The sequence below is a fragment of the Hemiscyllium ocellatum genome, chromosome 5, assembly GCF_020745735.1.
Source record: "Hemiscyllium ocellatum isolate sHemOce1 chromosome 5, sHemOce1.pat.X.cur, whole genome shotgun sequence".
Classification (NCBI taxonomy): domain Eukaryota; kingdom Metazoa; phylum Chordata; class Chondrichthyes; order Orectolobiformes; family Hemiscylliidae; genus Hemiscyllium; species Hemiscyllium ocellatum.
The window spans coordinates 137,750,071-137,771,058 of NC_083405.1; the positions used below are offsets into that span (position 1 = coordinate 137,750,071).

At 43.6% G+C, this 20,988-nt stretch overlaps 1 protein-coding gene across 3 annotated transcripts in view; it reads left to right on the forward strand.

Annotated features, from left to right (window-relative positions):
• hsf1 (heat shock transcription factor 1) overlaps nt 1-20,988 on the forward strand; it is a 112,577-nt gene that overhangs the window by 66,806 nt on the left and 24,783 nt on the right. For all 3 annotated transcript variants that reach the window (XM_060825245.1, XM_060825247.1, XM_060825246.1), the window contains exons 8-9: nt 503-633; nt 2,779-2,982. In XM_060825245.1, coding sequence (XP_060681228.1) covers nt 503-633; nt 2,779-2,982 — 335 coding nt within the window. The remainder of the gene's footprint in view (nt 1-502; nt 634-2,778; nt 2,983-20,988) is intronic.

The following is a 20,988-nucleotide window of genomic DNA, read 5'->3' on the forward strand; positions in this document are numbered from 1 at the left end:
AGAGAGATGGCTTTTGTAAGAAATCACAACCTCATTTCTCCCAGAAGAAAGCAATGTTTATGTTTTTAGCTCCATTTGAAATTCTCATGACTGAGATGCATGGGTTATTTTTTGTAAAGGTATTGCTGAATGTGATTGAGGTTCATGATATGATAGAATATTGAGGAACTGAATGGCCTGTCATGTTCTGAGAGCCTAGGTGATCTACAAATCTCATCAACTGAGGAAGACAATCTCAATCTCATGTCCTGTGCACAAGCACTTTGTTTTGGTTATAGTCCCCATGCACTGGCTGATGTCTTGCTTTTTGTTTATATGCTTTCCTTTCGTACTCACGTTAAATCTTAGTCATGCCAAAACCCACCGTATGACACGAAATGCATTTGCCAGATAGCCCCTGAGAATGCTGAGAGAGAAATTGTAATCTAGTTTTTAATCACCTAGATATTTTAATCCACAGCCATGCATTTTATCTTTGTTCATGCTTCTTTTTTTTCAACAGACTACCACAAATTTTCCAGGAAATAACTGCTATTCACCTGACAACTCGACGTCCTCTGGCCCTATAATTTCAGATATCACCGATCTGGCACAGTGCAGCCCTTCACTGTCCCCATCACTTAACATGGAAAGGTGAGTTTGTGCCAACAGCACCAACCATTGCTCATTAACCTAACCAGAAAACTGTAAAACCTTTCCAAGTTGTTCAAATCCATTATGATGCAGCTCTGCTTTGAAATGAATGTACTTAGTACTTTATTTCATCCTCCATTCCTCACAACCAGTGGATTAAACGTTGAAAGAGTTACTTTTAGATGGCAAGCCAAGTAATTCGTGCAAACAGCAAGGTCCCACAAATGTGCACATGAGACTGTTGAACAGTTAATGATTTTGTTTAATGTATTGATGGGAATCAAAGTTTCCTTTCTATGGCTTTTTAAGTCTTGCATGACACATGGGTGTCATTGGCAAGACCAGTATTTGTTACCCACGCCTAATTGCCCTTGAGCTGAGTGGCTTCTCGGAGGGCACTTAAGAATCAGCCACATTGCTGTGGGTCTGAAATTGCACAAAAGCTAGATTACGTAAGAGTGCCAGATTTTCTTCCCTAAAACATGATCTTGGGGTTTTTACAGCTACCAACAATGGTTATGTGGTCAGCATGAGACAAGCTTTAAGTTCCAGATCTTTATTGAATTGAAATTTCGCCATCTTTCTTGGTGGCTTTCAAACCTATGTCCCAGAACAATACTGGATTGCTAGTCCAGTAACATAGCCACGTTACATCGTCTGCTCATCAATCAACCCTGTGCCAGTTCTTGAAGATATCAAGTTAACTATGGTTTCCAATTGGAGTATTCCTTCGCAATTCTCTTTTGACGGTTATTCATGAATCACCCATTCAGACAGTTAATTCATCCTAATTCCTCACTGAAAACAAAATACTCACCTGATCTCTGATTCTTCTGTTTGTAACCATGAAACTAGATCCCCTCATTCTTGATGAAGGGCTTTTGCACGTAACGTCGATTTTCCTGCTCCTTGGATTTTGCCTGACCTGCTGTGCTTTTCCAGCATCACTAATCTTGACTCTGATCTCCAGCGTCTGCAGTCGTCACTTTCACCTCTGGTTGTGACTCTGCTGCCACTGAAAATTATCACTAGTCTAAATTATTTCAAATACTCTTCGTGATTTTTTTAAAATCAGCAGTTCAGTATTTTTCTTGTGCATCTACGTACCTGGTGTCTTTCATCCCTGGTATAATTATAGTAAATTTTTGCATCCTTTCACTGGCGTTAACATCCTTCCTTCCTGAACTCTGATGCACAGAATTTTGTTTTCTTATTCATGGGATATGAGCATCATTGGCTAGGCCAGAATTTATAGAAGATATTATCTAGGTCTTGGGTGGATTCATGATGTATAAGCAGTTAGTTTGCCTTCCTTGCTATAGTATTGTTGAAAAAAGATACATTTTGTTAAAGCTTTTCACTAAGCACTTGTAAGGACAGTTTGCAAGAATACCAATTCAGGACTCTGCCTATACCTTCCACTGCCTCAAGAAAGCACCCAACATAATCAAGACCCCTCCTACTCCCAGTTACACTCTCTTCCATCGGGCAGAAGATACAAAAATTTGAAAACATGTACCAACAGATTTAGGAACAGCTACTTCCCTGCTGTTAATCACCTTAGAAACAGATCTTTCATCCATGACAATTGATCTTTCGCTGCACCTTTTCTGTAACTGTAACACTATTCTGCATTCTGTTCCATTACCCTGATGTTCTTAGTAAGGTATGATTTGTCTGGTTAGTATGTAAAACAATACTTTTCACTGTATCTCAGTACATGTGACAAAAATAAATGGAATCAAGCAAGCATTTATACTGCTTGCGGGGAGAATGCTGATTGGTTGCTGTGCCTCAGCCAATGTTCACTCACCAAACAATCGGCGCTGTCTTCTCATGCAACATGAATGTTGGCTTTCCCCATGAATTGGTATTGCTGCAAATTGTCCACAATTACTGCAAGACCAGAGGCTTTGAGGTATATATGCTTTTCAGCAATATTCAAGTTCTTCATGACTTCTACCTTGCTTTTTATTCTGTGCCTTTGCCTATAAAACAAAATATTCCATATGCATTTTTAAAACCTTTTTGAACTTGTCCTGCCATTTCAACGGGGAATGTGGTTATGCAAAGCAGGCAAACCTCCAATTGAACATTGTCCCGTTTTGTATTTAAAACGTCTCTCCTTTTTTTAATCTCTTCCAGAACCAGTCCAATGCTTCATATTAAAGAAGAACCTCCAAGTCCTACAACTAACCCAGAGGTTGAGGAGGTTAGTTCTGTTGTCACTGGCACTGAGGAACCCCTCTCACCATCAACGTTTATTGATTCTATTCTGGAGGACAATGACACAAATGCCACACAACCACCGCCCGAGGACCGGTGCCTCAGCGTGGCCTGTCTTGACAAGTAAGCACAGAATATAGGCAACAAGTCAAAGCAAGAGACTAATAGTTCATCAATGCGGGGAATGTGGGTTGATTCCCCTCCCTGATTGGTATCCAGTCGATAGTATTTTGATTCATTCATGTAACCAAGGGTCACTGGCTAGGCCAAAATTTGTTGCCCGTGGCTAAATGCCCCTGAGAGGTTGGTCGTGATCCACGGCCTTAAGGCACAATCCACATCTACAGGTTAGGTGGATTGGTTATGATAACTTGCCCATCGTGTCGAGGGATGTATAAGTTAGGTGGATTAGCTGTGAGAAATGCAGGGATAGGGTAGGAGGGTATATCTGGATGGGATGCTGTTTGGAGGGCCAGCTTGTACTCAATGTGAAAGTAAGCCATTCGGCCCATTGTAATGATCCTGTGCTGTAGGTACATGCAAATTACTGTTTGGAAGTGCGTTCCAAGATTTTGTAATCCCGCAACAGTGAAATAGTGGTGATGTAGCTCCATGCCCGGAAGACAGAGGGTCAAGAGTTCGGAAGCTTGGCAAGTTGCTGTACTGCATCTGGAGATGGTTCATACTGGTTCTGGATGGAGTGCTAGTCAAATGGGTTGTTTTCCCTTGAAGCTGTTGCATGTGTTTGGAAAGGCAAGGACTGATTAGGGATAGTCAACATGGCTTTGTGTGTGGGAACTCTTGTCTCACAAACTTGATTGAGTTTTTTTGAGGAAGTAACAAAGAGGATTGATGAGGGCAGAGCAGTAGATGTGATCTATATGCACTTCAGTAAGGCGTTCAACAAGGTTCCCCATGGGAGACTGATTAGCAAGGTTAGATCTCAAGGAATACAGGGACAACTAGCCATTTGGATACAGAACTGGCTCAAAGGTCGAAGACAGAGGGTGGTGGTGGAGGGTTGTTTTTCAGACTGGAGGCCTGTGACCAGTGGAGTGCCACAAGGATCGGTGCTGGATCCTCTCCCTGTTGTCATTTACATAAATGATTTGGATGCGGGCATAAGAGGTACAGTTAGTAAGTTTGTAGATGACACCAAAATTGGAGGTGTAGTGGACAGCGAAGAGGGTTACCTCAGATTACAACAGGATCTTGATGAGATGGGCCAGTGAGCTAAGAAGTGGCAGATGGAGTTTAATTTAGGTAAATACAAGGTGCTGCATTTTGGGAAAGCAAATCTTAGCAGGACTTATGCACTTCATGGTAAGATCCTAGGGAGTGTTGCTGAACAAAGAGACCTTGGAGTGCAGGTTCATAGCTCCTTTAAAGTGGAGTCACAGGTAGATAGGATAATGAAGAAGGCATTTGGTATGCTTTCCTTTATTGGTCAGTGTATTGAGTACAGGAGTTGGGAGGTCATGTTGTGGCTGTACAGGACATTGATTAGGCCACTGTTGGAATATTGCGTGCAATTTTGGTCACTTTCCGATTGGAAAGATGTTGTGAAACTTGAGAGGGTTCAGAAAAGATTTACAAGGATGTTGCCAGGGTTGGAGGATTTGAGCTACAAGAAGAGGCTGAACAGGCTGGGGCTGTTTTCCCTGGAGCGTCAGAGGCTGAGGGGCGATCTTATAGAGGCTTACAAAATGATGAGGGGCATAGATAGAATAAATAAACACGGGGAGTCCAGAACTAGAGGGTATAGGTTCCGGGTGAGAGGGGAAAGATATAAAAGAGACCTAAGGGGTAACTTTTTCACGCAGAGGGTGGTACGTGTATGGAATGAGCTACCAGAGGAAGTGGTGAAGGCTGGTACAATTGCAACATTTAAGAGGCATTTGGATGGGTATATGAATAGGAAGGGTTTGGAGGGATTTGGGCCGGGTGCTGGCAGGTGGGACTAGATTGGGTTGGGATATCTGGGCGGCATGGGCAGGTTGGACCGAAGGGTCTGTTTCCGTGCTGTACATCTCTATGATTCTATGATTGTACAAATTGTACTCATGCAGACAATTGGAGTGTATTCAATTGTTTTCCTGCTTTGTCATCATAGATGCTGGACAGTTATGAAACTGGTTGCTTCCTAGAATTCCCCACCTATATCTGTTCTTGTAATTGCGTAGATAGTCCCGTTCAGTTTCTGATCAATGATTATCCCCAGGGCGTTAGTAATGTGGGTTTCAGTGATGGTTAGACTGTTGAGTGTCAACAAAAATGGTTAGATTATTTTGTTGAAGATGTTCACTACTTCACACTTGTATGGCACATGTGAGCCCCATGTTCTCAGGCCACCATCAACGGGTCAGTTGTGGAGTTTTTTGACAAGTGATTTCACCACCTTGGTTCCTGCACCATGTGTCTTTCAGTTGATCTCACTCTCTGCCCACGGTCCAGGCCGAACATATGATGATCGTCCTGCTGCTGCACGGCTTCTGCTATTGGAAGCCTGTGGCTAGATAAAACTGCATGCTCTTAACAAGCTTTGCCAGCTTGTTGCAATGTGTTTCAGTTTGGTCCAAATGGGCTAATCATTGCTGGGTAAAGTAAATTTCCTTGTTGCAATGCGCACTAAAGAATAAGAAGTATACTAGGTAGTGTGTAGCCAGTTTATTACAGTACTACAAACCATCATGTCTATGTAGACTCTCTGCAAGAGAGCTCCACTAGTCCCACTCCTTTGCCCTGTAGACCTGAAGTTCTTTGCCTGCTTATCTAAGTTTGGTGCAAGATGAAGAAAACTTACCGGACTGTTGCCACATCAAGTATCTGAGCAATGCAAGCCAACTGGCACCTCAGAAATGACCTGCTATGCATTCGCAGCCTGGGCCAATCTGGATGTTCCATAGGCAGGGATCCAGAGACCAACTTGCAGTTTAACCAGCAATGAGTGACATCACACACCACAAGATGATGCAATAATGATGTGCTGAGACCATAATACATAAGAGCAGAATTGGACCATTCAATTGATCAAATGTGTTCCACCTTTCAGTGAACTCGTGGCTGACCTGATAATCCTCAACTTCACTTTCCTTCCTTTTTTCTCCACATTACCCATGATTCCCCCACTGATTAAAAATCTCTCTATCTCAGCCTTGAGTATACTTAACAATCCAATCTTCACAGCACCTTGTAGTAAAGAATTTCCTCGATTCACTAGCCTCTGAGAGAGGAAATTGTACCACAACTCTGTCTTAAATGTGCAACCCCTTTATCTGAGATGTTGCACCTCTGGTCCTAGACACTCCCACAAGGAGAACCAACCTTTCCACATCTATCCTGATGAAGGCCTTTTGCCTGAAACGTCGATTTTGCTGCTCGTTGGATGTTGCCTGAACTGCTGTGCTCTTCCAGGACCACTGATCCAGAATCTGTTCTGTCAAGTCCCTCAAGAATCTTGTGATGAACCAGGATTGTGTAAAGTGAAACCAAAAGGGTTTCATGCAGAATGAGAAAATGAATTATTGTCCACGACTGTAAAAGGGTTTTCCTTGTATGTAACTGAAATGTAAAAGCAAAAAAAATGGAATTTGGACTGACACCATGCCACACGATAAATCAAGGATAGTTTTCCCTTGAATGGCATGCTTCAAATTAAGAAAGCTAACAAGTTCAACAGTCATTTTTTTCCAAACCTCCAGCAAAAGCTAAGGCTGGTACAGTGTTGAAGCATCATTTTGTTTTTGCAAACTTCTGACAAAACACAAATCATTCACAAATGATGACATAATTAAAGAGACAATGATTTTAGCTGCCAACTCTTTATTCAAGGACTTGAAGAACAAAGGAAAAAGAACTCCAGCAACCCAGAGAAACTTGTGCTGCCACATTAGCAAGCTGAGTAGAATATTTATCTGGCACCACCTTTCAGTAACTGCAGTCGGAGCTGTAGGACGGCAAATGCTTCTTGCAGCAATTTAACGAAGCCCAGCTGAATGTGTGAATGTTTTGTATGGGCAACATTTAGACGTTACGGGACTGGGGCTGGATGAACTTCGGATCTTTTGGGAGGCTGAGGTGCGAATTGAGAGGAGTTACAAGGAAGTAGTCACACCTCAGGTGCAGGAAGAAGATAGATGCGTTACAGCCAGGGGATGGAAAGGACACAGGCAGACAGTGCAGGGATCCCCTGCGGCCGTTCCCCTCAATAATACGTGTACCATTTTGGACACTGTTGAGGGGTCAACCTACCAGTGGAAAGCCATAGTGGCGCTGAGCCTGGCTCTGTGGCTCAGAAGGGAAGGAGCGAGAAAAGAAAAGCGCTAGTGGTAGGAGAATCAATAGAGGAATAGACAGGAGATTCTGTGGTCGCGAACGGGACTCCCAGAAGGTATGTTGCCCTCTAGGTGCCAGGGTCTGTGATGTCTCTGATCGAGTCTACAAAATTCTTAAGCGGGGAGGGGAGTAACCAGAAGTCGCATTGCACATTGGTACTAATGACATAGCCAGGAAAAGGGATGAGGATCTAAACAAGTTATTTCAGGAAGTTAGGTAATCTCACAATTCCTACCAGTGCCATGTGCTTGTGAGGTGAGGAACAGGGAGCAAGCGCAGCTAAACACGTGGTTATTGGGCTGGTGCAGGAGGGAGGGTTTCAGATATGTAGATCATTGGGGCACCCTCGGGGGAAGGACCTGTACATGAAAGACGGGTTGCACCTGAACTGGAGGGGCACCAATGTCCTGGGCTCGAGATTTGTTCGTGTACTTAGGGAGGATTTAAACTAGTTTGGCACAGGGATGAGCTATAGATCAGAGGAGCGGGTAGTTGTTGAACAGGCAGGAATGGAATTTAGAGAGTCTGTCAGGAAGGATACACAGTTGATAGGGCAAAGGGATGGGTTAGAGTGTGTCTGTTTCACTGCATGGAGTGTTAGGACAATGAGTTATGAGCTTAGAACATGGATCAGTACTTGGAACTACAGTGTTGTGGCCATCACTGAGTCATGGATTTCACTGGGGCAGGAATAGTTGCTGGATGTTCCAGGGTTTAGATGTTTTGGAGGGGGGAGCGGCTATAAGAGGAGGGGGAGCAGCATTGTTAATTAGAGAGTGTCTCACATATGCAGAAAAGGAGGTTGTGGAGGAGGGTGAGTCAGTATGGGTGGAAGTCAATTACAGGAAAGGAGCAGTCACTTTTTTGGATGTTAGCAGTAGACCCCCCCCCAATTAGCAGCAGAGAAATGGAAGAACAGATTGGATAGCAGATCTTGGAAAGGTGTAACAGAGCTGGTGTTATTTTAGATTAGACTTACAGTGTGGAAACAGGCCCTTCGGCCCAACAAGTCCACACCGACCCGCCGAAGCGAAACCCCACCCATACCCCTACATTACCCCTTACCTAACACTGCGGGCAATTTAGCATGGCCAATTCACCTGACCCGCACATCTTTGGACTGTGGGAGGAAACCGGAGCACCCGGAGGAAACCCACGCAGACACGGGGAGAACGTGCAAACTCCACACAGTCAGTCGCCTGAGTCGGGAATTGAACCCGGGTCTTCAGGCGCTGTGAGGCAGCAGTGCTAACCACTGTGCCACCGTGCCGCCCTTATGGTTATGGGTGACTTCAACTTCCCCATCATTGATTGGAACCTCCTTAGGGCAGATGGTCTGGATGGAGCCGATTTTGTCAGATGGATTCCGGACTCAAAATGTCGATAAGCCGACTGGGGGAGGCCATGTTGTATTTGGTGCTTGGCAATGAGCAATGTCAGGTGTCAAATACAAGATTGCAGTTATAGAGCTGAATAGCAGAGAATCAGACCCTTTGGTCTAACTCGTCCATGCTGACCAGATACCCTAACCTAATCTAGTCCCATTTGCCAGCACTTGGTCCATATCCCTCCAAACCCTTCCTATTCATATAACCATCCAGATGCCTTTAAAATACTGTAATTGTACCAGCCTCCACCACTTCCTTTGGCATCTCATTCCATACCCACACCACCTTCTCTGTGAAAGAGTTGCCCTTTAGGTCCCTTTTATATCTTTCCCCTCTCACCCTAAAGCTATGCTGTCCAGTTCTGGACTCCCCCACCCCAGGGAAAAGACCTTGTCTATCAATCCCAACCATGCCCCTTTTGATTTAGAATGTAGAACAATACACCACAGAATAGGCCCTTTGGCTCTATGTTGTGCCAACCTGTGATCTAATCTAAGCCCACCTCCCGACACTATCCTATCATCATCCATGTGCTTATCCAAGGATTGTTTAAATGCCCTAATGTGGCTGAGTTAACTACATTGGTAGGCAGGGCATTCCACGCCCTTACCACTCTCGGAGTAAAGAACCTGCCTCTGACATAGGTTTAGGGTGTAGGTTTGCTCGCTGAGCTGTAGGTCTGACATCGGTCTTAAATCTATTACCTCTCAATTTGTAGCTATGTCCCCTCATACAAGCCAATGTCGTCATCCTAGGAAAAAAAACTCTCACTGTTCACCTTCTCTAATCCTCTGACCATCTTGTATGTCTCTATCAAATCCCCTCTTAGCTGCCTTCTCTCCAATGAAACCAGACCCAAATCCCTCAGTCTTTCCTCATAAGACCAGGCAACATCCTGGTAAGTCTCCTCTGCACCTTTTCCAATGCTTCCACATCCTTCCTGTAATGGGGCAACCAGGACTGTACACAATGTTCAAAGTGAGGTCGCACTAGCGTTTTGTACAGGCAGCAGCACGACACCCCAGCACCGGAACTCAATCCTACTAGCAATAAATCCTAACATACCGTACGCCTTCTTAACAGCACTATCCACCTGGGTGGCAACTTTCAGGGATCCAAATACATGGACTCCAAGTTCCCTCTGCACATTCACAATACCAAAAATCGTTCCATTGACCCAGTACTCTGCCTTCCTGTTATTCTTCCCAAAGTGCGTCACCTCCCATTTAGCTGCATTGATCTCCATTTGCCACCTCTCAGCCCAATTCTGCAGTTTACCCAAGACCCCCTGCAACTTGCAACATTCTTCCTCACTGTCCACCACTCCACCAACTTTAGTGTCATCTGCAAATCACTAATCCATCCATCTATGCCTGAGTCAAAGTCATTTATAAAAATGACAAACAGCAGTGGTCCCAAAACAGATCCTTGTGTCACACCACTAGTAACAGTACTCCAGGCTGAATAATTTCCATCGACCACCACTCGCTGCCTTCTTACTGAAAGCCAGTTTCTAATCCGTACTACTAAATCATCCTCCATCCCATGCCTCCACATTTTTTCCAAAGGCCTACCATGTGGAACCTTATCAAAGGCTTTGTTGAAGTCTGTGTATATGACGTCAATTGCCCTGCCCACATCCACATGCTTGATCGCCTTCTCAAAAAACTGAGGTTTGTGAGACACGAACTGTCTTTGACAAAACCATGTTGACTGTCTGAAATCAAACTGTTGCTTGCTAGATGATTGTAAATCCTATCTCTTCTAATCCTTTCAAAACTTTTCCTATAACAGAGGTAAGGCTCACTGCTCTATAATTACCTGGGTCATCTCTACTGCCGAGTAAAAAGTGAGGTCTGCAGATGCTGGAGATCAGAGCTGAAAATGTGTTGCTGGTTAAAGCACAGCAGGTTAGGCAGCATCCAAGGAACAGGAAATTCGACGTTTCGGGCCAGAGCCTGATGAAGGGCTCTGGCCCGAAACGTCGAATTTCCTGTTCCTTGGATGCTGCCTAACCTGCTGTGCTTTAACTAGCAACACATTTTCAGCTCATCTCTACTGCCATTCTTAAACAAGGGTGCAACATTTGCAATCCTCCAGTCCTCTGGTATTAAACCTGTAGACAATGACGACTCAACGATCGAGGTCAAAGGTTCCACCATCTCCTCCCTAGCTTCCCAGAGAGTCCTTTTATAAATCCCATCCAGCCCAGAGGACTTATCTACTTTCACACCTTCTAGAATTGATAATACCTCCTCCTCATTAACATCGATCCTTTCAAGTCTAATAGCCCGTATCTCATTCTTCTCCTCTACAATATTCTCCTTTTCCTGAGTGAAAACAGATGAGAAATATTCGTTAAGCACCTCTCCGAGCTCCACAGGGTCCACACACAACTTCCCACTTCTGTCATTGACAAGCCCTGTTCCTACCCTAGTCATCCTTTTATTCCTTACAGAACGATAGAAAGCTTTCGGGTTTTCCTTTATTCTACCTGCTAAATACTGCTCATGTCCCCTCCTTTAAATCCTTCCGAGCTGATCTGTAATTCTCCAATGCCTCATCTGAGCCATCTCATCTCAATGCCACATAAGCCTCCCTCTTCTGCTTAACAAGAGATTCAATTTCTTTAATAAACCATGGTTCCCTTATCTTATCACTTCCTCCCTGCCTGACAGGGACAAACTTATCAAAGACAAGCAACATTTGTTCCTTCAATCAGCTCCACATTTCGATTGTCCCCATCCCCTGCATTTTGCAACCCCATTCTGTGCCTCCTAAGTCTTGCCTAATCGCATTATAATTGCCTTTCCCCCATCTAGAACTGTTGCCCTGTGGCATGTACCTATCCCTTTCCAACACTAAACTAAACGTAACCGAATTATGGTCAATCTCTCCAAAGTGCTCACCTACGACTAAATCAAACACCTGACCTGGTTCATTACCAGATCCAGAGTAGCCTCCCCTCTTGCCGACCATTCACCATACTGTGTCAGGAAACCCTCCTGCGCACGAAAACTCATCCAACCGGTGTAGTAGAGTTATAGCATTTCCAGTCAATGTTGGGGAAGTCCCCATAATGACCACCCTATCCCTTTCACTCCTACCCAGAATCTTTTTGCCAATCATCTCCACATCCCTGGAACTCTGCAGAGGCCTATTAAAAAAACTCCCAGCAGTGTGACCTCTCCTCTCCTGTTTCTAACCTCAGCCCATACCACCTCAGTGGATGTGTTCTTATCAAAAGTTCTTTCAGCCACTGTTATAATGTCCTTGACTAACAAAGCCACACCTCCCCCTCTTTTACCACCTTCCCTGATCTTAATGAAAGATCTAAACCCTGGGACCTGCAACATCTATTCCTGACCCTGACATGTCTCTGAAACGGCCACAGTATATCCATGCTGCAGGTTCACCTACCAACTCCTGGCTTGAAGTAGACATGCTTCAAACCAGCTTCCTGTCTGCCAGCACACTCCTGTGACTGTGAAATCTTGTTCATGTCCACCCTACTCACATCCTCCTGTGCACTGGAACTAGACCACAGGTTCCATCCCGCTGCTGATTTTATACACCTCTGTAAGGTCAACCCTCAGCCTCCAACTCTCCAGGGAAAACAGCCCCAGCCTGTTCAGCTTCTTATAGCTCAAATCCTCCAACCCTGGCAACATCTTTGTAAATCTTTTCTGAACCCTTTCAGATTTCACAGCATCCTTCTGATAAGAAGGAGACTAAGATTGCACGCAACATCCCCAAAGTGACCCAACCAATGTCTTGTACAGCCGCAACATGACCTGCCAACCCCAATACTCAATGCACTGCCCTCTAAAGGAAAGCATACCAAACGCCACCTTCACTAACCTATCTACCTGCGACTCAACTTTCAAGGAACAATGAGCCTGCACTCCAAGGTCTCTTTGTTCAGCAACTCTCCAGGATCTTACCATTAAATGTATAAGTCCTGCTTTGATTTTATTTTCCAAAATGCAGCACCTCGCATTTATCTATATTAAACTCCATCTGCTACTCCTCAGCCCACTGGCCCATCAGATCAAGATCCTGTTGTACTCAGCGAGATTGAAGGTTACCTCAGTGGGAGAGCATTTCGATGACATTGACCACAATCGCCTCACCTTTACCATAGCCATGGGGAGGATAGGAGCAGATTGTATGGGAAGGTATTTAGTTGGGATAGGGGAAATTATAGTGCTATTAGACAGGAACTGTGGAATATAAATTGTGGAATAATTGTTCTATGGGAAAGGCACAACAGAAATGTGGAGATTGTCGAAGGAGCACCTATTGTGTGAGTGTTTGATAACTTTGTCCCACTGAGACAGGCAAGGAATGGTAAGGTGAAGGAGCATTGGATGACAAGAGCAGAGGAGCTTCTCATCAAAAGAAAGAAGGAAGCTTACTTAAAGTTAAGGAAGCAAGGTCTAGCACAGCTTTAGAGGATTACAGGGTAGCAAGGAAAGAACTCAAAAATGGACTAAGGAGAGCTGGAAAGGGGCATGAAAAAGCCTTGGCATACGGATTAAGGAAAACCCAAAGGCGTTCTACACTTATCAGGGATAGTGAAGAGAACTTGTGCCTGGAGTCTGAAGAGGCAGGGGAGCCCCTAAATTAGTTTTTTGCTTCAGTATTCACAAGAGAGACAGACCTTGTTGATTGTGAGAACAGGTTAATAGGCTTGAGTAGATTGATATTAAGAAAGTGGATGTGCTGGAAATTCTGGGAAGCATCAAGATAGATAAGTCCCCAGGACCGGACCAGATATATCCAAAGTTACGACAGGAAGTGAGGAATGGGATTGCAGCACCTCTGGCAATGATAAGGTTCCCCACGGTAGGTTCATTCAGAAAGTTAGAAGGTGTGGAATACAGTGAAATGTGTCTGTCTGGATACAGAATTAGCTGACCGAAAGAAGACAGCGAGTGGTAGTGGATGAAAAGTATTCCCCCTGGAGCTCGGTGAGTGGTGGTGTCCCACAGGGATCTGTTCTTGGGCCTCTGCTTTTTGTAGGTTTTATAAATGACTTGGTTGAAGAAGTGGGAGAGTGGGATAGTAAGTTTGCAGATGACGCAGAGGTCGGTGGTGTTGTAGACAGTGTTGAGGGCTGTTGCAGGCTACAACATGACATTGACAGGATGCAGAGTTGGGTTAAGAAGTGGCAGATGGAATTCAACCTGGACAAATGCAAGGTGATTCATTTTGGAAGGCCAAATTTGAATGCTGAATACTGTATTAAAGACAGGATTCTTGGCAATGTGGAGGAACAGCAGGATCTTGGGTTCCATATATATAGAGAGCCCTCAAAGTTGCCACCCAAGTTGATAGGTCTGTTAAGAAGGTGTTTGATGTTTTGGCTTTCATTAACAGGAGGATTGAGTTTAAGAGCCGCGAGGTTTTGCTGCAGCTCTGAAACCCTGGTTAGATCACACTTGGAATAGTGTCCAGTTCTGGTCGCCTTATAGGAAGGATATAGATGCTTTACAGAGGGTGCAGAGGAAATTTACCAGGATGCTGCCTGGGCTGGAGGGCTTATTTTATGAAGTGAGGTTGAGTGAGCTAGGGCTTTTTACACTGGAGAAGAGAAGGAAGAGCTGCAAGTTGATAGAGGTATACAAGGTGATGAGAGGCATTGATAGGAGGAGATAGCCAGAGACTTTTCCCCAGGGCAGAAGTGGCTGTCACGAGGGGTCATAATTTGAAGGTGATTGGAGGAAGGTATTGGAGAGATGTCAGAGGTAGGTTCTTTACAGAGACTAGTGGGTGTGTGGAATGCACTGCCAGCAATGGTCGTAGAGTCAGAGACATTAGGGACATTTAAGCAACTACTGGACCAGCATATGGATATAAATTGAGGGATATGTAGGTTAGGTTGGTGTTAGATTAAGATAAATGCTCAGCAGTACATCGTGGGCTGTTGTACTGTTGTACTGTTCTATGTTCTAATTAAATGGCATCGTCCAACCCTTTCCCCTAATAGCAAGAGAACAAGGGGTTGAGGATATCTCCAACAAATTCAAAATGTGTATATTTGAGAAAACATTCCAGTTAAGAAACTGTTTATTGCATTTTGCATGAATGACCACTGTAATCCACCAGAAAGCATTAGAGAGTGAAGTTATCGAATCTTCCCATGTATTGAAAATTCTTGTTAATATCTAAACTGGATTTGATCAAGACCCCTTCATCACTACTCGCTTAAATTCTTACTCAACAAACTCTGTGCTGTGTACAGTGAACTAATCTTGCATTACATGTGAGGTGGTTAAATCAATCCTTCTGAAAAGGATTTTAGATCTGATGCCTGAAAATGTTTTTTTTCTAACTTGAAATGATTGTGCAGTGAACTGTCAAGCAGAGACAGCACATATGAGCAATTTTGCAAATGCATTCAAATTGAAACTGGGTCTGTGGTCCTCTAAATCAAAAAATAAACTGCTGCTAACATCAAAGACAGGAAAAATAGTTTCAACCAGAAAGCCCTGGCACACCTGAAGAAATTAGCAGAAAAGTTCAACAGGCGATTTCAGAAATTAGCTGTGATGGACCAAATTGTTAAGTTTGTCTCATATCCAGTCAAGTAGACTTTAGTGGGTTGGCAACCAAATTCCATCAGATGTTTGATGTACAAAGCAGTAAAATTGATATGGAGATAATGACTGCAAATTGGTATTGGCCTGAATGTCAGATCAAGGGACAGCAACTTTTGAGGACTTGTAAACAGAGAAAAGTTGCTGCTCCTATCATCCCTGTAACTGAAGCAGTTGTACCTTTCTACTAAAGATGGTGCTGTAAGTGACAACTTATAAACTTTTCACTCTACTCATTTAAGTACAAGTGACATTAAAGCTCATTCAATTCAGGGTTAAGGTGAAAACTTACCTGTGTGAAACCACATCTTCCCCAAAATGAAGGTAATCAAGTTCAAGTATTGCACTATTGCACTCCCCTCACGAGTACCAATTAAATGGACTGTACATAGCTAGCAAAGATTCAGAGATGCTGGTGTTGGACTGGGGTGTATAAAGTTAAAAATTACACAACACCAGGTTATAGTCCAACAGGTTTAATTGGAAGCACTAGTTTTCGGAGCACCGCTCCTTCATCAGGTGGTTGTGTGACACTAGCTCCGAAAGCTCGTGCTTCCAGTTAAACCTGTTGGTCTTATAACCTGGTGTTGTGAGATTTTTAGCATAGCGAGCAAAGTACAACTCAGACTGACAGAATGTGTCATTGCAGGTGTCCTACTGAGAGTTCTGAGTAGAGGACAAAATAAATCACTATTTGGTTTTACATTTATATTGTGCTCAAAATAAGCTTGTGGGATGTGGGTGTCCTAGTTAGGGCAGCAATTATTACCCATCTCTTGTGTCTTTGGAGGTGGTGGTGAGCTGCTGCTTTGAATTGCTGCAGTCCATGTGCTGTAGGTAAACCCACACTATCATTAGGGAGGGAATTTCAGAATTTGACCCAGTGACATATTTCTAAGTCAGGATGGTGCGTGGCTTGGAGTGGAATTTGCAGATGATGGTGTTCCCATGTATCTTCTGACCTTGTCCTTGTAGATTGTAATCGTGGCTTTCAAAGATGCCTGAGTGAATTTCTGCAGTGTATCTTATAGATGGTGCACACGGCTGCTACTGAGCATCAGTGGTGAAGGAAGTAGATGTTTGTGGATGTGGTGCCAAGCTGAAGTTCTAATGGTATTATTGCTAGATTATTAATCTGGAGATCCAGGTAATGTTCTGGGGACTTGGTTCAAATCCTGCTCTGGCAGATGGTGGGATTTGATTCCAGTAAAAATCTGGCATTAAGAGTCGAATAATCACCATGAAACCATTGCTGATGATCAGAAAAACCCATCTGGTTCACTCATGTCCTTGTGGGTAGGAAACCTGCCATTCTTATGTGGTCTGGCCTACATGTGACTCCAGATCCTCAGCAATGTGGTTGACTCTTTAACTGTCCTGTGGGCAATTGAGTGTGTGCAATGAATAGTGGCGAGGCCAGCAATGCTCACATCTGATGAAAAGCAGGCTGCTATGATCTGGATCTGTCGAGCATCTTGAGTGGTGATGAAACTGTACCCCCTCCAGGCAATTGGAAGTATTCCATCAAACTCCTGACTTGTGCCTTGTAGATGGTGTAATGGAGGTGAGCTACTCACCACAGTATTCCTAGTCTCTGATCTGCTCTTGTAGGCACTGTGATTATAGGATTGTGTCAGTGGAGGGTTCAGTGAAGGTAACACCATTGATGTCAAGGGGCAGTAGTTAGATTGTCTACTATTGGAGATGGACATCGCCTGCTACTTGTGTAGCGTGAATATTACTTGTCACTTTTCAGCTCAAGCCTAGATATTGTCCAGGTCTTAGTGCATTTGGGTATGGATTGTTGCAGAACCTGTGGAGTTGCAAATGGTGCTTAACCTTGTGCAGTCATGACAAACATCCACTTTACTGTTTTCTTTTGGGTTAGATTCTGAGTTATACTTGTGACCACATTATTAGCCAATGCCGAATATGATCCAGTCTTACTGCACATGGACGTGGCTTTTCCTAAAATGTGATGCTCAGATTCAGGTAGAGATGCCCAGTTGAGGCTTTAACTGTTGTTTTATACAAGTTGCCCATAATCAGGCAGAGGCATCCAGTGTCAGCTTCTGGCTGGCTGGCTGGGTCCATCCAAGTTCACTTACCTAGTCTCAAAGCACATTTTCAACACAACTTATCTCCGGCTAACTGGCATTTTAGTTTCCTGTTTGCTGACTCCCTCCCTTCTTGAATAGAGTTTATTCCTTTTTTGTTGGTGGAACCTTTCCTAAACCCAGGGAATTGGACAATCAACACCATATTGTACGGATACAGACCCTATGATCCAAATCGTCTGCGCCGACTTGATATTCTAAACTGATCTAGTCCCATTTGCCAGCATTTGGCCCATATCCCTCTTAACGCTTTCTATTCATGTACCCATCCAGATGCCTCATAATTGTTTTAATTGTACCCACCACCACCGCCGCCACCTCTGGCAGTTCATTCCATCCATGCACCACCCTCTGTGTGAAACAGTTGCCTTTTAGGTCTCTTTTAAATCTTTCCCCCCTCACCCTAAACCTATGCCATCGAGTTCTGGACTCTGCCACCCCAATGCTGTGGAAAAGACCTTGACTATTCACCCTATCCATGCCCCTAATGATTTTATAAACCTCTATAAGGTCAACCCTCAGCCTCTGCTCCAGGGAAAAAAGCTCCAGTCTATTCATTCTCTCCCTACAGCTCAAGCCCTACAATCCTGGCTGCATCCTTGTAAATCATTTTTGAATCCTTTCAAGTATCACAACATCTTTCCAATAGCAGGAAACCAGAATTGAATACAATATTCCAAAAGTGATCTGTACAATGTCCCAACATGATGTCCCAACTCCTATACTCAATGTACTGACCACTGAAGACGAACATGCTAAGCACCTTACCATCTCAGTATCAAGCTCTTTTAAGGTCCTAGGGTGACATCCATCTGGACAGAAAAACTTCAGTCCACAGCTCTATCCGTTTGCTTTGTACCACTTCACTTATGGCATTTTCATCAAGTTCCTTTCTCTCAAAGTTTGTGAGAAGATTTGTAGCTCGGGTGCTTGTTATTGTGGTTCTGTTCGCCACACTGGGAATTTGTGTTGCAGATGTTTCATCCCCTGTCTAGGTGACATCCTCAGTGCTTGGGAGCCTCCTGTGGAGCGCTTCTGTGATCATTCCTTTGTAATGGCATTTGTAGTGGTTTGAATCTGCCACTTCCGGTTGTCCGTTCCAGCTGACCGCTGCAGTGGTCAGTATATTGGGTCCAGGTCGATGTGCTTATTGATTGAATCTGTGGATAAGTGCCATACCTCTAGGAATTCCCTGGCTGTTCTGTGTTTGGCTTGCCCTATAATAGTAGTGTTGTCCCAGTCGAGCTCATGTTGCCTGTCATCTGCGTGTGTGGCTACTAAGGATAGCTGGTCATGTCGTTTCATGGCTAGTTGGCGTTCAAGGATGCGGATCGTTAGCTGTCTTCCTTTCTCTCAACCACTTCCTGATTTAAAGCTATGATTGGAATTTTATTTTATCCTCCAGCGAAGACCAAAGCAAAATATTTCTTCCTATTAACTATCATTTCCAGACTATTCATTGCTAACTCCTCATTCTTACTCTCTGGAGAACGAGCACTCATTTTCATTTCTTTTTATGTACTTGTAGAAATGTTCACGATCCATTTTTACAATCCTCGCAAGTTTCTCTCATCCTCTTCATTTATTCTTCTGATTAAATTTTCAGTCATTCTCAGTTGTACTTTATTCTGACTAATTGTCATTCCTTATTGGAGTGGTGCTGGAACAGTACAGCAGATCAGGCAGCATCCGAGGAGCAGGAAAATCGACATTTCGGGCAAAAGCCCTTCATCAGGAGATTGATGAAGGGCTTTTGCCCGAAATGTCGATTTTCCTGCTCCTCGGATGCTGCCTGACCTGCTGTGCTTTTCCAGCAGTACTCTGATCTCCAGCATCTGTAGGCCTAATTACCATTCCTGCCATTCATCTTTGCTCAGTTATGTGATGTTTCCTTAAGTTGATGCTTTCCCCAGCTTCAGTAAACCATGGCTGGTGGGTCCTCACCTTGGACTTCTTTTCTTTCCAGCCGGGATATACTTGTAGTATTCTCAAATATTCCTTTAAATGTCTATTGATTTACCCTCTACCCGAGAATGCCAGTTCACTTCAACTTGTTCAGCTAACATATCTGCATGGTTGCCCTTATTTCATTTTAATGTATTAGACTTGGACCCAATCATCTCCCCCTTAAATAGGATTTACAATTCAGTCACTTTATGACCGCTTCTACCTAGAGGTGCCTTCGTTCTGAAGCTTTTGATTCATTCTGTCACTTTACATTGTATCTTAAAGAATGTATATTTGTTGTGAACCACGTGTTAAATACAAGCCTTTGTATCCAGTCATACCTCTTTGCATTTTCCAGTTTACCACAATCAGCTTGCCCCTCGTACCTTTATAGGTTCAAGACTCTAGGTTTGGTTTCAATAATGTTGTTTTTAAATAGCAGTACACTGCTCCAGAAAACCATTTTTATAGATTATGTGAATTCATCCTCCACATATTTAGTGCTCATTAGATAGACAGACGTACATAAAAATGAGGTATGATTCTGATGAAGCTGAAAACTTAAGCAGCATGCAATACATTGAACTAAGCACTCCCACAATCAATGGATCAAGTCTAAGCTCTGCAGACTTGCCTCATCCAGTTGTGATTGGTGGACAATTAAACTCTGCAGTGGACGAGGAAGTTCAAGAAATATTCTAATCCTCAACAAAAAGGGAGCTCAGAACATTGCCATAAAAGGCATGGTTGCAAATGCATACTTATGCCATATAAGTGTCAGGCCATGACTACCTTCAACAAGCGAGATTCTGATTGTCACCCCTTGACATTCAGTGGCATTATTGCTGAATCCCATTACACACTGGCCATAACTGAGTTGGACCAGCTGTATACCCTCTGAGGCTACAAGAGCAAGTCAGAGAATGGAAATTCTGCTGTATATAACTGACTACCTAACTCCTCAAATCATGTGTAACATATACAGTTATAGATGGACCATAACACTGGCTAAAGCCTGTGATGCTCACATTCTGTGAATGAATAAAATATCCATGATTACGACAATACTCTTATCAGATGAATCTCTACTATTATGATTTTTAACTATCCCATCCATTTCACTACTGTTTGGTATCCTATAAATAACTGTCAAGGTTTGCCCATTTCTTCATCCGAATGGATTTCACGTTTTAGTCTTCCAATTGGGATCTCTTCTCACTATTGAGCAGTATTTATCCCTTCCCTTATTAAAACTTTATTCCACCTCTTTTTTATCCCCCTGTGAACTGCCCTTTCCTAAAAGTTGAATACACCTGAATACTTGTATCACAGCCTTGAGCAGCTGCGTCGGAGACAGTGAGAACTGCAGATGCTTGAAGGTCAGTGTTGGTCAAGTGTGGAGCTGGAAAAAGCACAGCAGATCAAGTAGCATCAGAGGATCAAGGGAGTCAACGTTTCAGGTCGGAACCTTTCATCAGAATCAAAGGTTCTGACCTGAAACATCGACTCCCCCGCTCCTCTGATGCTGCTTGACCTGCTATGCTTTTTCCAACTGCACGTTTGATTGAGCAGCCAATTCTCTATAATAACTCTTTGATATTGTGCCATTAGTTCACCAACTGGTAAGATTGCTATGTGCATTTAGAGTGTCTTTAATTCTATTGTTTAACCTTATTTTGTCTTTTGATTCTTTGATCTCTATTTGTTTCTGCTGCCTTCCACTTGTTTTTACCATTTTTC